This window comes from Callospermophilus lateralis, chromosome 10, assembly GCF_048772815.1.
Source record: "Callospermophilus lateralis isolate mCalLat2 chromosome 10, mCalLat2.hap1, whole genome shotgun sequence".
Taxonomy (NCBI): domain Eukaryota; kingdom Metazoa; phylum Chordata; class Mammalia; order Rodentia; family Sciuridae; genus Callospermophilus; species Callospermophilus lateralis.
The window spans coordinates 121,858,056-121,879,626 of record NC_135314.1 but is presented as its reverse complement, the minus strand read 5'-3'; the positions used below and the strand labels follow the sequence as shown (position 1 = coordinate 121,879,626).

The following is a 21,571-nucleotide window of genomic DNA, read 5'->3' as shown; positions in this document are numbered from 1 at the left end:
GCAAGACCCTGTCTCAAAATGAAAAATAGAAAGGGGCTGGGGCTGGGGCTCAGTGGCGAGTGCTCGCCTGGCATGTGTGGGGCACTGGGTTCGATCCTCAGCACCACAAAAGAATAAAATAAAGGTATTGTGTCCACCTACAACTAAAAAAAATACATATTTAAAAAAAAATAAAAAAGGCTGGGGTTAAGTGGTAAAGTTCCCCTAGGTTCAGTCCCCAGTACCAAAATAAATAAACTAATAACTAGCTTTAAAAGAATCCCTGTTTTTAACCTCGTCTTTATTCCATTCTCAAAGATTCTGATACTGTGAAATCCTAAAACTCTTGGAAGGTCCATTTTGACCTCTGCTGGCTTAGAATTCAGCTTTCCTGTGTATGTTCATTCAGCAAATTCTCATCTATTGCCTTTGCAGGTCCCCACATTTCAATATTGTCTTTTTTCCTGTGATCTTTGCCCTTTCCCTTGAGGCCTTTAAAAAAAATAATCCACTTACTGTAATTAAAGTTTTCAGGAAGCATAGAGGTAAATGGATGTATTTAATTCTCCCTCCCGTTTCCAGAAATCAGGGTAAAATGTTCTCATTCATGTATAAATTTGAAGAGTCTAGCCGGATGCACTCAGAGGCTGAGGTGGCAGATTGCTTGAGTAAAGGAGTGTCAGCCCAGCTTAGGAAACATAATGAGACCCCCATCTCCAAAAAAATCATTAAATTAATTTAAAAATAAAGTCTTGAGAAGGGGCTGGGGGCATAACTCTGTAACAAAGTAGTGGTTAGCATTCATGAGGCCTTGGGTTGCATTTTATCCTTAGCACCCCGCCCCCAAAAAAAATGTCTAAAGAGAATGAACCTTTTTATAATTCTCCTCAATAATACAAGAATCTTCAATTGCTTTAACCCCTATCATATCCCTCTCCTAAATTATATGGCGGTCAAATGTTTGTGTTCTCTCCACTTTATATTCATTGTCATTTTAATGTCAGTGTGAATTACATTTGTAATTGCCGTTTCTCTGGGCATCTCAAATAACTTTTGGCATTATTTTCCTTTTTAAAATTTGTCCTTTATAAATCATTACTGAGGATCTCTCTAAGGTAAACTTTGTTTCTTTTTGTCTAAAATTGTCTATCTGTACAGTCCTTTAATTCTGGAAGAATCTCAATATTCAAATTCTTAATGTTGTTTTTCCCAAATTCTATTATCATTCTCTGGGATGCCAGTTAGACATATGTAGCACCTTCTAGTTCAATTCTTCATATCTTACTCTCATGTTTTCCACGTATCTTATATCCTGGGTTGAATTCTGGGTGATTATTTTCAATTTTACCTATCAGTTAACAACTTTGCTCTTCAATTGTGTTGGATCTACTATTCAATTCTTCTTATGGGTTTTACTTTTATTCATAGATATTTGATCTTTTTCCATATCAACTTGATTTTTAACTCTCTACTCATATTTCCAATTATCATAGTAAATATACTTAATATACATACTGTAGTATATATGCAATAATTACATGATCTGAAATGTCTCATTTGTTGTTTATGTAGATTTTTGCTTACATTAGGCTTTTTTTCTTCCCATTCCCACAGTGCTGAGGATTGAATCCAGGGCCTCATGCCTGCCAGACACATGTTCTACCACTGGATTACATTCCCAGTCCTTTAGTTTTTTGAGAGAGGGTCTTGCTAAGTTGCTCAGACTGGCCTTGAACTTGCATCACTTCTGTCTCAGCCTTTCAAGTAGCTGGGATTATGGGTGTGTGTGCACCTGGCCCAATATTAGGTTTCTTTTATGTATTTTATGATTTCATATTGAAAACTCTATTTTTGTATGAATTATTTCAGAGTTTTAAATGTGTTTCTTAAAAAAGAATTTGTATTAGCTTCTGTCAGGTTCTTGTCATGAGGTTTCTCTTGTTATGAGGTTTATAGAGTTAATGTAAATTTGGATAAGAAACCAGCATGAATAAAGGGCTGTAGTTACAAATTCTCAATGAGGTTCAGTACCATCACCTCTTCTATAGCTTTTTTATGAGATGGATTTTTGCTGTTTTCCAGAATGGGGTTGAATTCCTAAGCTCAAGTGATTCTCCCACCTCAGCTTCCCAAGTACCTGTAACTACAGGTGTGTACCACTGTGCCCCACCTGAGGTACAGATTTAAATGAGGTTATAAGGTGATCTCAGGAAGGACAAAGAGGAAACTATAGAGCAACTGCCATGGAAAAAAGCAAATGGATGGTGTTAAACAGCTTTTTATTACTGTAACAAAATACCAGAGATAATCAACTTATAAGCATTCAGAAAGATTTGTTTTGGCTCAGTTTTGGAGGTTTTAGGCTGGCTGCAGTTGCTTGGTTTGTTGCTTTTGGGCCTGTGGTGAGGCTGTCTATCACGGCAGGAACATGTGGAGGAAGATATGTACCTTAGGACTGCTGGGAAGCAAGAGAGAGAAAGGCAGTCTTAATGTCTCCCTTAAAGGCACATGCTCTCCCCAGTGACCTAACTTCTTTCCACTAGGCCCTAACTGCTAAAGGTTCCACCCCCTCCAAGTAGCACCACAGACCGCTGACCAAGTCCTCAATACATGGGCCTCTGGGGGACATTCAAGATCTAAACCACAGGAGATTACATTGATGAGTTGGCTGACTTCTGTGGATATCAGGATAGTACCAATGGGAGACCCTGGAAAACTGAGTTGGCCAAGGACTTGTCCCATCTGAGGAGCAAGGAGCTAGGCTATTTATTCACAAACTCCCATGGCAATAATTGAAGGGTGTTCTAGGAGGCATTAACTCCCAAGCATTCCCCATATCTTAGGAGTGTGGCCTACTCCTGCAGCTGGAGAAGGCCCTCAAGCAGTCACTAGTATTTACATGAAATGTGGGACAGCAAATGGGAACATTAATGGGCCAGGAACCTGCTGCACCTACCATATGATTTCCTCACTCTTTTCTTATATTACTGGGAATAGAACCCAGGGCCTCGCATATGCTAGACAAGTGTTCTATCATTGAGCTATACCAGCCCTTAATTTATTTTTATTCTAAGACAGGGTCTGTTGCTCAGATTGGCCTCAAACTCATTATCCTTCTACCTCTGCCTCATGGATGTTGAGATTACAGACATGCTACTACATAATTATTTTTTCCCTGGGGATTAATCCTACCCAGGGCCTCACCACTAAGCTACACTTTCATTCCCCTCTTATATATATATCTCCCAACTTAATGGGTTCTTTTCCTAAAGTTCCAGAGAATCTGTCTTAGGGGATTTTTTAGGCTGATTTTACCTTATCTCACCATTCTGGAAGGTGAATTCAGGGTGGTTGGGACCAGTTCAGGAATGATCAAATTGAATAGTCTTGTGGAGTAAGTATTGAGACTTAAATGATAAAGACTCCACAATTATATTGAACTCTTGTGGTTTTGCTGGAGGAATGGATGGCATTCTTGGCAGAACTCAAGAGATGTGAACGAGAACCAGGTGTTATTGTGGCAGGTGTAACTAAGACATTGCTGTCAAAGTGCTTTGTCACAGAGCAGGTACCTTCCTGAATTGGGTGAATTATGAACCATGACTTGATACTGACTGGTAAGACCATCTAAAATTAATATGGGAACCACATAACAGTCTGTTTTATTTTACATTTTGATTGTTGACTAGTTAATGCAATTGTATGCTTCAACTTCAGTTGGTGTAAAACGATATAATGTTTTTTCCCTTATGCCTGACTGCTACCAAGAATTCAAAAAGCAATAACTCTTATCAGTTTCTAGCATAGTGTAATGACTGTGAGAGGGATATTTCCAGTACATAAGAAAATGACCCATTATTGAAAAGGTGTCTACAATTGCCTTGATTTCATTATGACCTTGGAAAAAAGACAACATGATAAAACCAGTAACTAAGGTCTGCTAAGCCTGCTCCAGGTCAAAGAGGCTTTTTGGTTTACTGTAAGATTTTTTTTTGAGTGGCAAAAACTTTGCATGTTGTTACTTGAAAAATTTCCCTTATTGTGGTAGATTAGAAATTCCTGGAAGTCTTTCATGGGAGTTAGATCTTCAAGAATGTCCAGTGACCCACCGGCAGGGATTGTGGCACCAAGTTCCTGAGTTCTAGTGTAATCTGAAGGACCAGACAGGTAGCAGTCTGGTTTGGTTTCTTATATTCAGTCTTTTCTTAATTGGCAGTTGGTCAGCATAGATATCATAAGACAACTCTCAAAGATATAAGAATTCTATTTTTCAAGAGGATCTTCTGCTCCAAAGGAGAGAAGGTGGTGGCAAAATGTTTGACCTAAATGATTTCTGTGTGGTGCCTCAGTCAGGGAAGTTGAAGGGTGGGTGGGAGATGGAAATTACATTCTGTAGGCCAGAAGTTTGGATTTTGGAGTGGCATGAATATAGGTGTATCAGAAAATTCAGCAATAAATCATTCCTATTTCTTGACTAATTTAAATAAACAAAAATGGCAACACATACACACGTACAGATTGCAGAGGAACCTCTCCATGATTTGACTTCTCAATAATCTGCCAGTGCGGTGGTTTCTGTCATCTATTTTAACTATAACGTGACATTCCCCAAGTATCACTACCAAGTCCCTTACAGCTAAGGAGTTTTGGGTTTTGGTTGGGAACATGGGGAAGTGTGTAACAAGCTTGATTGTTTTGCTTGACCTGTATCATTCCAGGAGAAATTCACACACAGGAAGGAAAACACAGAATATGGACATTTAGGAGCAAGCTGATGTTAAGATGGTATTCAAAGTGTAAGAAATTTTCAATCAAAAAAAAGAAAAAGAAAAAGAAAAAAAGTGTTTCTTTGGGTAAATATATGTGAAGGGAAATGGGAAGGGACCAGAGGCTGAGAGAGGGAGAAAGAAATAATTACTGATCTTGTCGGGATCACAAGGCCCAGCCTTTTCTCATCTCTGGATCCTTATATAATGTGTTGTGCCTTTCTGACTCCTCTGTTTTTCCCATTACCCCTGTCTAGACTTTTAAAGTCCCAGCTCAGAGGCCTTCCTTTCCAGGAAACCCTAGCCCCTTGACTCCTCAGAGCAGTGAGGGCCACACATCATGATACTTCTCTGCTCTCTACAATATGGACCAATTTTTCACCCTCCATTACGGGGTGCCTGGCTGGGGTCAGGGGCTGACAGGGATATTGGCATAACAAGGCAGAACTGAAAAAGTACAAGAGGGGTCTCCCCAGGGAGGAAATAAGGGCAGAGTTCTGAATGTGACTTTCCTTCCCAAGTTCTTTCCCTCAACAGCCTTGGAGAGGGGGAAGCAGGGAAAGGGAGCTTTTCAGAATTGGAACTCAGCACTAGTTTCTATCCCTGGTGTTAGCTCCACCCCAGAAGTGAGTGGAATAGTTATTAGATATTAGTCCCATTTTATAAACTAGGAAGCTCAGACCTTGAAAAGGTAAAATAAATACCTTACCAAGGGTCACAAAGGCAGAGATGGATTACAAGTCCTTCTATACACAGGAGATGAGCATTCAAAAACTACCTGTTCAACAAAGGACTCCTGTCTCTCATATACCCAGACATGATTCTGATCTTATGTAGAGAAATGTACAATTTGCAAAATGCTGTTATTGGGGAATTGGGAAAGGAACAAAAGCAGGAAACAAATTATATTGGCATAAGATCCATTGTTTTCAGAGTACTCCCATCAAGGTACTCTGGTGCAAGAAGCTACTCCTCCTGTACCCTGGATCTGATTCAGCCCAAAGAGGGCAATACTTCTGCCTGCTACCTTCTTTCCTTAGCCAGAGACATGCAATTGAACAAGTATATAGGGAGTACCATTGAAATATTCAGCAGCTATTGGGCTACATCATCCTGGTTATTCTGGGATATGGTGGTGACAGTGTGGCAAAACAGGGGAGAGGGGGTCAAGAGCCATCCTGGGTCATTACTTCTAAACTGCTGCTGAGTTGTGGCCTATTGAGTGAAGAGTGGATTGATTAATACTGGACAAAGATCCATGGCCAGTTAACAAGCCTGTCTTTCTACAGACTTATTCCTGGAACTCTGAGTCTGGATCAGCCTTGAAAATGGGGAGTTCAGAGGCCAACTCCTATCCTCAGCTTAGTTATCAAGAAACTGGCCTGCTCTAGCATCTGTCCCAGGAAAGAAGTCTAAAGTAGCTGTAATCTGGAATTGGCTCAAGTGCAAAGTAACTGATGAGGGATTCTCTCAGACCTTGGGGTACCTCCCAGAAATGGACACCTGATCAGGGCACCTCCTCAACACAGGCCCCCACCAGAGTTCAGGAGTCCTCTCACACTGTGCCTGCTGAGGCTAAGCAGCAAGGAGAGAAGTTGCAGAGAAGTCCCAAGCCTCAGCCTGCCCCTGAGGGTGGGCTGGGCTACTGCACTGGTCATTTCTTGGAGCCCCAGTGGCGAGTTCCCAAGGTCTGAAGCCTGTAAAGAAGAGGCCCCACACATCCCAGAAACCAGCTCACCCATTTATTTGACTGAGAACATTAAGAAGGACAAGAAAATTAAACAATCTTTAATAAAATTCCTATAGAAAACTCAGTCACAGGGTGAGCACTCAGTTATCTTCCCCATTATTGAGGACTGAGAGCTCCCAATATTCTTTGGAGAATGAGCAGTAGTTTTGCTGGATGTTGCCAGTACTCAGAGCATCCATTTACACATTCAAACCAGTAGTTCCTATTGCACATATTAACATTATTTGCCACCTAGCACCCTACATATATGGTACCTCAACAAATAAATAAGACATTTCCATGTGGCATGAAACCATTTCAATTTGAATTAATATCCTTGAAAAAATCACATTAATACAAGTTTTAATAAATACAGTAAGAACAGCTGGTATTTTACTAAAATACTGAATTTTAGGTCTGAAGTTTATCCCATAAATAGGTTCTTTTTCCTTTGCTTGCTTTCTTGGATACATTTACTCAAGTATTAAGCTCTATGAAGTGAATTCTTTCATAGATACCATATAAAAACTGTATTAATATGCGCCTCATTACAGAAGCAGCTGGAAGAACTGGATCACACAGTTAACTGAAAAGTAACTTAGGAAAAAGCTCTGCTTTTTTTTAAACTTCAAAACACAGACTGAAGAATACCAAAGAAACATCATTTTATATAGAACTCCCACTAGAAATTTTATAAATATATATATGCAGCATATTTATACATATATATATATATATATATATATACATATATATTTGCCTCACCAGTAGATTTTCAGCAAGTCTGGTTGGAATGATGCTATCATAGTAAATAAATATTAACAAAAGAATTTATGAGTTTCCACAGGTTTAAAAGATTTCTTTTGAAAAATAATCATAAATTCAAGTTATAATTTGTAGTTTATACAGTTTAAAAATGGAAGGAAGACACCACTTTCTGAAGCCTTATTTGGAAAATAAGAATAGCTCCCAGTCCCCAGGTGTGGAGAGTTGTTACCTGACTGATAACACTTGATCACAACACTGGAAAAGAAGTATTTACATCTTTCTGGTAAAGTACCAATCACTTAAAAAAAAAAAAAAAGAGAGAGAGAGAGAGAGAGACATCAAACAATCCCTAGTAGCATTCCTTGGCGTGCAAAGTCAGCAGGAAATGATTATCCATAATGTTGACTCATATTCATGATGAATCTTGGAAGCATTCAGAAAGCAGAGGGTGGTCATCGGGAATTTCCCAGATTAGGATTTGTGGGATGCTGTGTTGTTAATTTAACTGAGTTCCAAAATTTCATTCCCTTTATAACATCTCTGGCAGGGTCATATTCAATTTAGTGCAAGTGCAAAACAAAAAAGAAAACTAACAAATACATTAGGAGCAAAGGCTGATCGTTAAGATCTGTAGTCCTTCCGAACTGTGTGGGCCATCCAGTTCACTTTAGTAGTCCAGCTTTCCCTGAGCGCCTCATCAAATTTTTGCTTAAATTGTTTGAGTGCTTCTTCTTCACTCTTCCCTAAGGCAAGAGAATCCTAAAAATGAAAGGGAAAAAATATGATTTTATATCCGCATCTGAGAGGTGCAAACAGCAAACTTCGCAAGAAGTTGGCTTGGCCTCGTCTTCCCTAGCTACATTAGGCAGAGTACCTCATGTTTTTACTTAGATATTGTCTGCAGGATGGGGAACAAATAACAAGGTAGCATGATAAGATGACCTCACCAAAGGGTGTTTTGTTTGGAACTGAACCCAGGCCCCCTACGCCTCCAGTCCTTTTTATTTTGAGAAAGGATCTCAATAAGTTGCTTAGGACCTCGTTATATCGCGGACCTTGAACTTGCAATCCTCCTGTCTCAGCCTCCTGAGCCACTGGACTTATAGGTGTGCACCACCACATCTATCTCACCAAAGGGTTTTTGAAGATGAAATTAACTTATAATTATTACAAGATACTCAGGTACTTTTCCAGTAAGAGGACTTAAGGCAAGTAAAAGGCACACTGTTGAAAAGCAAGGTGCTTAACTACTTTCTGGTCTTCCACAGTGTAGGTAGAAGGTCACTGCCCAGCATGTCTTTTGAATGCCCCTTCTACTGACGGGAAAAGCATCTGGTTATAAGATCCACTTTCAAAATTGCTCCTTCATGTGAACTTTCCAGATTCTTTTCCTCTTGGCTAAAGACCATCTGAGGAAAGGGCTTTGTTTTACTCCCTTTGGAATATTTAAATGAAATAGACACCTCTTACTGACCTTCATGCCCACAAAGACCAAAATGCAAGGAGAAGGGGTTTGTACCTTGAGATACTGTATATCCTTGACAGAGGTAAGCTCAGGAAGCCCTGCAGTCAACATCAGTGCAAAGAGAGTGATGAAGAGATTCCCGTGTCGGCGTAAAATCAGATATGCATCTTCACAACACTGGCGGAACCTTCAGTTGATGCAGCATATGAGCAGTGTTAGAGGGGAGACAGCACATTTCATAAAGGAAAGAAGACATTGTTAGACTTTTTATTGGAACTGGGGCATTTCTACTGAAATAAAAGTTCATTGCTGATTTTTCCTTCCGTGAATATTTTCCTAGGACTAAAATTTATATAAAATGAGTTTTCTAAAATCATGCATATCTTAAAAAAAATAAAAACCACAACTAAATTGAAATTCTATGATAAAAGGCAATGTAACAATGCAGGCTGTTTACTTTCCATGAACACAAGAACTGATTATTAAACAAGTGATAACTATAATCCATGAGAGTTTCTGAACACAATTCTGGATTCTGCCTATACGGTTTTACTCCAGAGACTAATCTCTTTAACGTGTGCCCCCTCCACCCCACACCAGTGTCTGTGCCTGGCATGCTCCTCCCTGTAATCTGCCTTCCCTTTCTCTTCTTCAAGACAGTAATTCAAAGGGACCATCCATTCCTATGCCCCTTATTTTGCCACAGAAAAAAACAGGACAGAAACTGGGATTCTGTCTGTATTTTATACTCTAATCCCCACAACAGCCCTGAACTTTAATTACTTTTGTCTACATTTTGAGATTAAAGAAACAAAGATAGAAAGACAAGTAATGTGTTTAGGAACACACAAGTGGAAAGGAATAGATTATGAAGTCTCTCCCAGAACCCAGACTCCTCACTACTTTCTACGTACAATGAGAGTAAAATCTATAATTCCTGTTCTCTCAGCATCTTACTGTCAAATATCTGAATAGCTCCAGATAATTTTCTGAAACAGATAAAAGGTGATATACTCTTGGAGTCAAACATAGTAACTTATTTCAAATTTCTATCATTTTGTTTTTTTCCTGAACATTTCTGAACTGGCACAAGGATCTGACAAGCAAACTCCTCCACCCCAAAGCCTCCTGTTATTGTCTGAATATCTCCCAGACCCAAACTCAGTTAGCAAATGTTACTCTGCTGGTCAGATGACAAAATGCCAGACATGTTTAGTTTTGACAGGAAGGCAATACTCACCGGCCAAACTTTTCTGTGTTTCCTGTTTTTCCTTGTTGAATGACATGAATGAAATCATAAGTAAGAATAAAAGGCACTCTCTCTCTTTTAATGCCAAATTTAGATTTAAAATTTCCCAGAATGTGTCCAAAGTCGATGTGGAAGAGCTGAAAATCAAATGGGATTTAATTTCTCTCATTTTTCTAGAGAAAAACAAGAAAGGCAAGATCTCTGTAGCCCTCAACTCCCATACACTACACCCACCCCTCATTCTGTGCAGAGCCCACTGGGCCACTTGGGAAGAGTATTTTTAACACGCTTAGGTCTTTTACTTTCCATAAGAACACTGATCTTAAATTGCATAAACCCAATGGGAAAGGAGAATCTTTAAAAGAAAAATTCACCCAAATAATAAACATGCGTGATTAAAAAAAATGTAGTTTTAGATGGACAGCATGCCTTTATTTTATTTGTTCATTTTTATGTGGTGCTGAAGATCAAACCCAATGCCCCACGCATGCAAGGCAAGTGCTCTGCCCGAGCTACAGCCCCAGCCCAACATGAGTGATTTTTAAAATGCCAAATAGTTCTAGAAAACAAAACAAAGAGCACAAACATGCCCCACTACCTCCTTTACCCTAAGCGCTACCACTCAGAAGGTACTTTCTCCCCATGCTTACACACATTTTCCCTGGTATCTGCTTCCATTTTTCTAAGTATTATTTTTATACTTATATTTACTTTCTAATTTTAGATTACTATTCTTATGGAAAATAAAGATTTAGTACCCTGTGCTATAATGTTACAGAATATAGCACACTGTCGTAGATTCTGGTTAAATTGGCATTCAGTGTTTTTTGGGGTTGTTTGCTTTTGCAGTACTGGGGATTAAACTGAGGGGTACTCTACTGACAAGCAAATCCATCCTCACCCCAAGATTAGAGATCCTGCTGCTGAGAAATACACCTGAACCAAACAACAGTGAAACTTACTCCACACATAATCTAGCCCTGCCTGAGCCTTAACATTACTCCAACTCAGAACACTGAGGAGACAAAAACTCCAAACCAACAAGAACCCAAGGAAGAACAACCAGAGGAAACTCACATCCCACACTCCTTGACATTTATTCATATATCAAAAATGAGAAGCCCCAGAACAAAAAAGATAATTACAAAAAACAATAAATGTGATTTGCCACTTAAACAGAATTAAGGGCAAAAAAAGAAGAAGATAAATCTATCTAAATTGATGCACAAGTCCACAGCCTTTGAAAGAAAACATTAGAAAAAATGAAAAAAAAAAAATCTCCTCCCAAAATTCACAATACCCCAATAAAGGATCCCACTGATACTGAAATGGATGAAATCCTAGAGAAAAGTTATAAAAAATGAGTATTAAAATGTTCAATGTAGTAAAAGAAGATCTAAGGAATGAATTGAGATAGCAAACAGGAAATGATGACTACTTCATTAAAGAAATAGAAACAATGAAAAGAAATCAGTGACCAGAAACCAATCAGAAATGAAAGACACAATAACAGATTAGATTACATAGAAAATAAAACCTTAGCCCTTGAAAACAGGGTATATGAACTTGAGTACATAGAATGCAATACAGGGAAAAAATTATTGAACATGATCAGAATATACAAAAACTCTGGAAAAACATCAGAAGATCAAATCTGAGAATTGTTGGGATGGAAGAGAACAGGGAGATACAAGCTAAAAGCATTGAGAACAGTTTCAATGAGATAGTTAGAGAAAACGTTTCTCATATCAGAAATGAAACAAAGATCCACATACTGGAGGCTTATAGGACCCCCCAAAAGATCTATTCAAATGAGAAGATCCAAATTCTAGACCCTATTCTAGAGAAGACCCAAACCAATAAAATTAGAAATGAAAAAAGAGATATTACCACTGGCCTTCTGAAATCGAGATAATCATCAGAACCTATTTTGAAATATTATAATCAATAAACTGGAAATTTAGAAGACACTGACAAATTTATAGACACATATGACTTGCCAAAATTGAACCATAAAGACACAGAAAACCTAAACAGACCAATATAAAATAATGAAACTGAACAGCAATTAAAAGCCTTCCAAAAACAAAAACTCAAGAACAGACGGAATCTCAGTTGAGTGCTACTAGACCTCAAAAGAAGAATTAACACCATCTTTCTCAAATTATTCCATGAATTGAAAGAGAGGGAACAGTCCCAAATATATTCCATGAAGTAAGTATAACCATGGTACCAAAACTAAAGATGCATTGATGAAAGAAAACTGTATACTCATATATCTGATGAACATAGATGCAAAAATCCTTAATAAAATATTTGCAAATCACATTCAAAAACATATAAAAAAGATAATACACCACAGTCAAGTAGGTTTCATTCCAGAGATATAAGGTTGGTTGAATATAAACAAATCAATAATGTGATTTGCCACTTAAACAGAATTAAGGGCAAGAATCTCATGATCATCTCAACAGATGCAAAAAAGGCCTTCAATAAAATCCAGCACCCTTTCATGTTAAAAATGTTGGAGAGGGATAAAAGGAACTTACCTCAACATCATAAAAGCTACTTATGACAAATCCAAAGCCAACCTCATACTGAATGGAGAAAAAACTAAAAGTATTTCCTCTAAAATTAGGAACAAGACAAAGTTGTTCACCTTATCACTCTTTCTCAATAATAGCTCTTTAACAACAGCCAGTGATCAGGCAAGAGAAGGAAATCAAAGTGATGCAAATAGGAAAGAAGTCGAACTATCTCTGTTTGCCAATGACATGATCTTATGTCTAGAAGACCTAAAAGTTGCCAAGGGAAGATTTCTAGACCTTATGAATGAGTTCAGCAAAGTAGCCTGATACAAGTTCAATATCCATAAATCAAAAGCTTTCTTATACTCCAACAGTGGTTCAGCCAAGGAAGAAATAAAGGAAACCATCCCATTCACAACAATCTCAAAACCAAAACCAAAACCAAAAGAAAACAAAACAAAAAACCAAAAAACAAAACTTGAGAATTTATTTAACCAGGAAGGTAAAAGAACTTTACAATGAAAATTATAAAACACTGATGTAAGAAAAGAAACTAAAGAACTTAAAAGATGGAAAGACCTCCTATGTTCCTGGATAGGCAGAATTAGTATTGTCAAAATGGCCATACTATCAAAAGCAATATACAAATTCAATGCAATCACCATCAAAATGCCAATGACATTCTTCACAGAATTAGAAAAAATAATTCTTAAATTGAGTTGGAAGAATAATAGACTCACAATAGCCAAAGCAATTCTGAGTAAGACCGGTGATGCAGGAGTCATCACAACTCCTGATCTGAAATTATACTACAGAGCTACAGTAACAAAAAACACCATGGTATTGGCATAAAAATATACATGCAGACTAATTGAACAGAATAGAAGACACAAAAATCCACATAATTACAGCCATCTGATATTTGACAAAGGTGCCAAAAATATATTTTGGAGAAAATACAGGCTTTTTAACAAATGGTGCTGGGAAAACTGAATAGCTCTATGTAGAAACTAGATGCCTATCTCTCATCTTACACAAAAGTCACATCAAAATAGATCAAAGACTTAGACCAGAAACCATGCCAACTGCCAGAAAAATACATAGGGTCAACACTCCCTCATATTGGTGCACAGACTTTCTTATCAAAACCCCCAAACCATAAGAAACAGAACCAAAAATCAATAAGTGGGATGCCATCAAAACAAACATCTAAGGTAATGCTATTCTTCCCTAGTGGCCCCTGCTTATTGTGAATTAGCATCCGCATATTAGAGAAAACATTCCGTCTTTGGTTTTGTGGGATTGGCTTATTTAGCTTAGCATAATATTCTCCAACCATTTACTGGCAAATGTCATAATTTTATTCTTCTTTAAAACTGAGTAATATTCCAATGAGTATATCATACCACATTTTCTTTATCTACTCATCTATTGAGGGACACCTAGAAATGGTGGGAGTGGAGGGAATATGGGGATAGGAAAGATAGTAGAATGAAACAGACATTACTGTATGAATATATGTGACTATATGACCAATATGATTCTGCAACTGTACACTCAGAAAAATGAGGAATTATATCCCATCTATGTATGATATATCAAAGTGTATAAATGCAATCTACTGTCATGTATAACTAATTAAAACAAATAAAAAAACAAACAAAAAAGTTCGGTACAGAAAAGGAAACAATTAAGAATGTGAAGCAGAACCTATAGAATGGGAGAGAAACTTTGTCAGCAGATTCTCTAATAGGGGATTAATATTCAGAATATATAAAGACCTTAAAAAAACTTAACATCAAAAATAAAACAAACAAAAAACCTCAAATAAACCCAACCAATAAGTGGGCAAAAGAACTAAATAAAAAATTCTCAAAAGAAGAAACACAAGGGCTAGGGTTGTGGCTCAGCGGTAGAGCACTTGCCTAGCACATACAAGGCCCTGGGTTCAATTTTCATATGATCCATTATCCCACTCCTTGGCATTTTCCCAAAAGAACTAAAATCAGCATACTGTATCGAGACAGCCACCTCAATGTTTATAGCAGCACAATTCACAATAGCTAAATTATGAAATCAATTCAGGTGCCCATCAATAGGTGAATGGATTAAAAAAACTGTGGTATGTATACACAGTGGATTTCTACTCAGCCATAAAGAAGAATGAAATTATGGCAATGGAGAACATCATGCTAAGTGATGTTCCCAGTCCCCAAAAATCAAAGTTCAAATGTTTTCTCTCATATGTGAAAGAGTAAAATAAAGGAAAGGAGAAGGAAAGCATAGAATATCATAAAGGGAAGATGAGTAGTATAGAAGAAGAATGAGAGGCAGAGTGGAGGGATGGAGAAGGGAAGGTAATGTGGAATAATTCTTTAAAAATCATGTTATATGCACATATAAGTATACCAGAGAATTTCACTTTTAAGTAAACAGAACCAATCAAATATAAATAAATAGATAAGCAAAAGGAAATCTAACAGAGTAGGGGAAGGAGAATGGGGGAGGAGAGGGAGGATAGAAGGGAAAAGGGGCACTGTGAACTGAAATTAAATTCCGTGCATGTATGATTTTGTCGCATGAACCCAAATACTATATATAACTATATAGCTGTAAGAAAAAATAATTATTATATATAAAATAAACACATAAATCAAAATATCTTCACATACTGACAAACATTTCCTGCGGGGAAAAAACTGCCTTAGTTAAGTACTGGTTTCAACTTTTGGTGCATGTCCTTAATCCAGTAGCCTCCTGAGAAAAGATGCAGAGGAGAAAGCTGAACATGGTGGTATGTGCCTGTAATTCTACTTATTCAGGAAGCTGAGTCAGGAGTATCAAGGTCAAGTCATCCTGGGCAATGGGAGGGAGAGGAGGGGAGGGGAGGGGGGGAGGGAGGGGAGGGGAGGGAGGAAGGAAGGAAGGAAATGCATATATATATCAGAGGAGGTACAGATTTTGAGAACTTGCATGTTTGAAAATGTCTTTCTTTATTCCATCTTCACACTTGTATGATAGTCTGGTTATAGAATTCTAAGTTAGAAGTCATTTTCCTTGAAAATTAGAAAGGCTTTTATCGTCTTAAAGTTTCCAATTTATCTTTGATAAGACAAAGTCATTTTGATTCCTAAACTCTGATATTTGGCTTCCTGTGTCTCTGAAAAGGTTTTAGAATCTTTTCTTTATGCCTGATGCACTGAAAAGGGTTTTAATAAGAATCTTTTCATCCACTATAAGTACAAAGAAAATTGTTAAGTTTTGTGCTCTGATGACTGGATCTTCATGAACATCAGCTCTGGGAAACATTTTTTATATTTGCTTAGGAGTTCCTTCCCTTACTCTTCTCTATTACTTCTTTCTGGAATACTATTAGGCTGATGAACTAATAGGACTAAGTCTCCCTGGACTAAGTCTCTATCACTTCAATTTCATAGCTTTCCTTAGACTGGCATGACTTTCTTTCTCTCTCTCTCTCTCTCTCTCTCACACACACACACACACACACACACACATTTAGTTGTAGTTGGACACAATACCTTTATTTTACTTATTTATTTATTCATATGTAGTGCTGAGGCTCGAACCCAGTGCCTTGCATTGTGCTAGGCGAGCGTTCTACCGCTGAGCCACACCCTACCAATACTCAGGTTCCCATTTTTCAGTCATTGCTAAATCATTGCTGCTTCTTCATCTCACTTTCTATCATTCCCAAATCTATTATGTCTTTCATCCACTGTGATCTCTTCCCTAACACCTTTGACTTCTTGAGTTTATCTACTTTTTTCTTGTTGCTTATTATTACTTTAGAGAAGTATCAGGAAAAAATAATGTAGACAAACCAAAGTGTTTGGTCTGATTAACTTGAAGTCTGAGGGAATCCTTTGAAGTAGGGACACATGGTTCAATTCTCAGAATCCAAGCCAAAACTACCCAAATCTCCCATGTGGTATAAAATTCTGTGCTCCATTCATGGCTAAAAATCACATATAGTCACCTAGAGGTATTCATTCTGGTATGCTTCTAGTTTGAGGAATCCCAATGGTGACAATGTGAAAAATTATCCATCTGTCTGTTAATATAAAAAAACTTTTACAAACAACCTAAGTCACTTAAATTAAAAAAAAAAAAAAAAAAGGAAATTTTTCATTTGGAAATTCATTTGAAACTAAAGAGTTTCCTCACAGTTAACCCAGCTGTGGTATCCTTAGATACCTCTAAATAGTATTCGTATACTACTTTCCTCCCTATTCCCACATATGATTAGGTTCAATGTTCTAAAAGAACTGACTCAAGTGTTGTTCCTACCACTTTTTTTTTTTTCTTAAACTAAAGCACTGGCTACATTTTTTGAAGTCAATACATCTAGCACATCTTCTATAAGTAAATGCTTAACCAACTAATTTGAAACAAACAAATACAAGAAGTAGATGGTTATAAAATGAGGGAAATTGAGGAAAGATGAAGATATGATTTGATATCACTGAGGCCCTTGGCAAAGCCAGCAGTATAGCTCACCTGGCCAGTTTTTTTGACCATGATGTTGTCACTGTGTCTGTCACCAATCCCAAGGACATAAGAAGCTACACAGTAGCCAGCACAAGACAGGGTAAACTCCTCAATTGCTCTGTCCAGGTCATCCCTGAATAAGAGAAAAAGTAGGAGCCTCAATGGTATTCAGCTTTCAAATGTGTGGGGTGAGACCCAAACCATACCTGTTACTTTTTTAATTGTGAAAAGAACTTACAATACATAGCTACCAAAACCACAGGGTGGGTCAGCCAAGAATCAGGGGAGTCAGGTAGCTTAAAAACACTAGATATAGGGACTGGGGTTGTGGCACTGGGTTTGATCCTCAGCACCACATAAAAATAAAATAAAGATATTGTACTCATCTAAAACTAAAAAATAAATATTAAAAAGAAAAAAAAAAACAACACTAGATGTATGGGCTCAGCCATTCAAATTCCTGAGTCCTGGGGGTAGTGGGGGGCAGGGGCGGTGTTGGTGCTTGTTTCAGTAGGGATGGAGGTAAGCTCATGTGCATAAAAGGGCAGGCTACTGTGGTTTGGGTTGGATCACAATGCGCTTAGGAACATTTTTGTCAGTTTTGACCTAAGACTAGAATTCCATGTTGAAGAGTTGAGTATTGTAGTTTCCACCATCTGAGTCACTGATCTCAATTGGAAGCGAGCAATATAGACTCTTGTGGAGACAAGGCCACAAAGATCAAAATTTAGAAACTGATTCTCACATACAAGTTCTTGGACAATGCTAATGATAACATCTGAATCTCATTTTGAAGTCTTTAGCCATAAATAATTGTGGAGCTCTTCACTTATTAATGCTTATCCAACACCATCACCATAAATAACACATAACTAAGCACTACATTTTTTTAGAGAGGTCACAGTCTACAAACTCATTTACTTCTATCATAAAATTAATCTACTATAAACTTATTTAGGTTCATATATTCACATAATTACAAAAGCTGATATGTTTAAACAAAAACTTCAATATGTCATCTTAAATTCCTAGGTGGAATATCATTGCAGAGCTTATAAAATTTGACTTAGATAAAGTAGAAATCAATTATAACCATTCATAAGATTTTAGGTCATTCTGTTCTAACCTGAAGTGAAGCAATCTATAAAACTAATTTTTCCTCTCAGACACCAATGATTTCTATTGGGAAAAGAATCATCTGTTTGGATGTTTGCATAGAAAAATGATGATTAAATAGAATCAACTAACCCAGAATTATATTCCTTCAGCCAGTTCAGAAGGGCATCTTTGTTGAAAGCTGCTGCAGCAGCCACATTGCTACTATTCAGCTGAATGTCAGCAATTGTTTCAGAGGTGCTCACAACTTCAATGAGGCCAGAGCGATCTCCTGTTGCTAAACAGCCATAAGGGAGCATGCTGAAAGGGGGGAAAACAGATGGGGGGGGCATTAAAAAGTCATAATTTCCTTAAAATGAAACATTAATTTGTTAATTTCCCCTAGGATTTAAAAAAACTATTATCATCGATACGTTGCCATTACTCATTATTATGTTATTGCCATGTGGAAAAATACCACCTGTATCTTTTGTTAGGGAATAAAACTCTTAGACAAGAGATGGAATGATTTACCAGAATTCCAAGGATCTAGCTAAATATATCATTTATTACTACAATATTATTACTCTATTTACTTGTTAGAGGAATGCAAATACATTAGATAAAGAAAAACTCCTTCATTTTTACTACAAATTTTGGGGAAGGAAATCATTTTTTATGGAACAGTTGGTATGTACTACACAGTAGGCCAAGCACTATACATATTATTTTTGTTCAGGACAACTTCACCTTTCTAACTGCTCAAGCCCACAACCTTAAGGTCATCTTTGACTCTTCTCTTTCTTTCATGACCAACATTTAATTTAAGTGCCTTGAAAATGTATCCAGAGTCCAAATACTTCCCCACTCCCACTCTTCCTCTGCTAACACCAAGTCAAACTAACCTTTATCTCAATTATTGAAGTTTCCTAACTGGTCTGCCAGTGTATACATCATAGTCTGTTCTAATGCAACAGGACTATGATTCATTTAAAATGTATGCATATGCTATCACTCCCCTGATCAAAATGTCTATGATTGCTTTCCACCTTAGAGTGAAAGCCAACATGCTTGCCATGGCTTGAAAGCCTTCTTTAATCTGGCCTCCTTCATCTCTTCTACTTCTCCCCATTACTAACTTTGCTCCTATCACATTGGCCTCAAACATATTAGGCAAAATATTCAGCTATTCCTTTGCACGTGTTATTTTCTCTTCTGGAATATTCCTCCTCAAGACATCTATATGGCTTTCCCCCTCAATTCTAGGAAATCGCTCCTGAAATATCAACTTTTCAGTGAGAACTTCCTGGATCATCCTATTTAAAATACACTATCCTTGACCAATATTCACTATTCCTTCCTTGCTTTATTCTTCTGTATACACCTCAACACTATCCAACATCCTGTACATTTTACTTATTTATCTGTATCCACCATTAGGATATAAGTTTATCAGGCAGGGATGTTTTATTACTCACTACAGTATCCTCAGTGACTGAAAATATGCCTGGCACAGAACAGATGCTCAATAAATATTTGTAAATCAATAAGCACATTTAATAACAAAATCCTTATGAAGTAAGTTCCCAATTTTACAAATGAGGAATGTTAAGTAACCTGCCCCAAATCACAAATTTAACTAACGTGTAAGATCTGAGAGTTAAAACTGGGTCTGTGCAGCTCTAAAACTATCTTTTTAACCTAACACAATCTCCAGAGTAATCTCCAGACTATTTCTGTGTAAATAAAAATACATAGGGAGAATAAAGTGAATGAAGAACTGCTACATGTTTTACAGCAATTGAATGGATTGTTAAATGACAGCACCAAATGTGAAGCCAACAGGTCTGCATGCTGACTTCGTATTTCCCGAATTGAAATTTTACCTCCCCTGCAGGATTATGAACTCCTTAGAGACAAACTTTAACTGAAAAGAGGTGACTGAAAGGGTAGAAAAGGCTGATAGTCTGTCAGGAAGATGAGACTTGATATTTTTATTAGCTAGACATCCAGAGTGGCTACCAATACCACACACTAAGAAATATTTTAGATTATTGATTAAAATAATTTTTGCCAAATTCATAAGTAGCACTTTGCTTTTTTTTAAGGATTTCTTCACCGACAGGATTCAATTTGACAAATTCCTGCATTTTTTTAAAATTTATTTTTAAATTATAGGTGGATACAATATCTTTTTTTTATGTGGTGCTGAGGATCGAACCCAGTGCCTCACACATGCTGGGTGAGCACTTTATCTCTGAGCCACAACCCAGACCGCATTTTGCTTTGATTTGTTCTTATTTGATTCCTGCTAAAGATAAAATTTTTCTCTTTTGGCCATTTTAAGAAGAATTTATGATTGGGCTGGGGCTGTAGCACAGTGGCAGAGCGCTTGCCCAGCATGCATGAGACCCTGGGTTGAATTCTCAGCAACCACATTAAAAAAACAAGAAGAATGTTTTTTTTGTGAATTAGCCATTTATATCCTTTGCCTATTTATTAGAATTCTAAACATTTTTCTTAGTGATTTATATGAGCTTTATTTATATTAATGTGTTTTTCTCATTTTGGTTGCAAGTATTTTCTCAACATTTAAAAAAACTATAATAACAACTTGAAAACTGCAAGAGATACATTGGAAGGTTCAACTAAAGATCAGGTACTATAGAAATACTATGAACAGGATTTATGGGTTTAATAAATAGTTGGGTGCAGCTATGTGTCAATGTCTCAGATGTCAAATGGTGATTCAGAAATAAGCAATCCCTCTCACTGAACTTAAAAGCACAAATGCACAATATGCATGTGATCTCTGTATGAGGGAGAAGTACCAGGAAAAGTACTAGGAAAAAGTACCAGGAAAAGAAGTACCAGGAAAACATAGCAGGAGTTAAGAAAGATCTCCATGAAGAGTAAAGACAGGAAGGCTGGAGCAGAGTATGAGGGGGGAGCATGAGAGTGGGGTGGAGAGAGGACAGACTAAATGTTAGAAGACCATGTAGGGCACTGTAGGGGCCTATAAGGACTTCTGTCACTCTCCTGGAAAACCTTCTGGACTTTATGCAAAGGAGGAAGAGGTGGGAGGAGGGAGTGTATGAGTATATTAGCAAGTTAACAATCAGATTAAAAAGGAGACTTTCTAAAATTCCTTCCAAAGAAAAATTCAATTATTTTATACCTCTTCTAGCACTTTGCTAGTCTAACAAAATAAGGATGAAAGCCAAAACTGTCAAATTACATGCTGGTTGACTTGATATACCAATGGACTGTTTTACACCTGCATTATTCATTTATTTCTCCTTAAAAAAAAAATAAGAAAGGCAACTTTGGAGCACTAATATTTTTACTGACACCCTTATCCTTATCATGACACAACACATGTAAAGCAAACACTGTCAGGTTAAAGTGCACTTTCACACTTTCCTGCATCTCCTCCTGCCCCACTTGCAACAAAATAGGGCACAAGTCCAATAACTTCCTCTT

The 21,571-nt window shown here is 37.3% G+C and overlaps 1 protein-coding gene across 2 annotated transcripts in view; it reads right to left on the bottom strand.

Annotated features, from left to right (window-relative positions):
* Positions 1–6,473: 6,473 nt before the first annotated feature.
* Positions 6,474–21,571, bottom strand: part of Pik3cb (phosphatidylinositol-4,5-bisphosphate 3-kinase catalytic subunit beta) — a 134,231-nt gene continuing 119,133 nt past the window's right edge. For both annotated transcript variants that reach the window (XM_077110355.1, XM_076867579.2), the window contains 5 exons: positions 18,242–18,409; positions 17,003–17,126; positions 9,948–10,093; positions 8,762–8,894; positions 6,474–8,001 (listed from right to left, as the gene is read on the bottom strand). In XM_077110355.1, the coding sequence (XP_076966470.1) occupies positions 7,864–8,001; positions 8,762–8,894; positions 9,948–10,093; positions 17,003–17,126; positions 18,242–18,409 (709 nt within the window). In that variant the 3' untranslated portion in view covers positions 6,474–7,863. The remainder of the gene's footprint in view (positions 8,002–8,761; positions 8,895–9,947; positions 10,094–17,002; positions 17,127–18,241; positions 18,410–21,571) is intronic.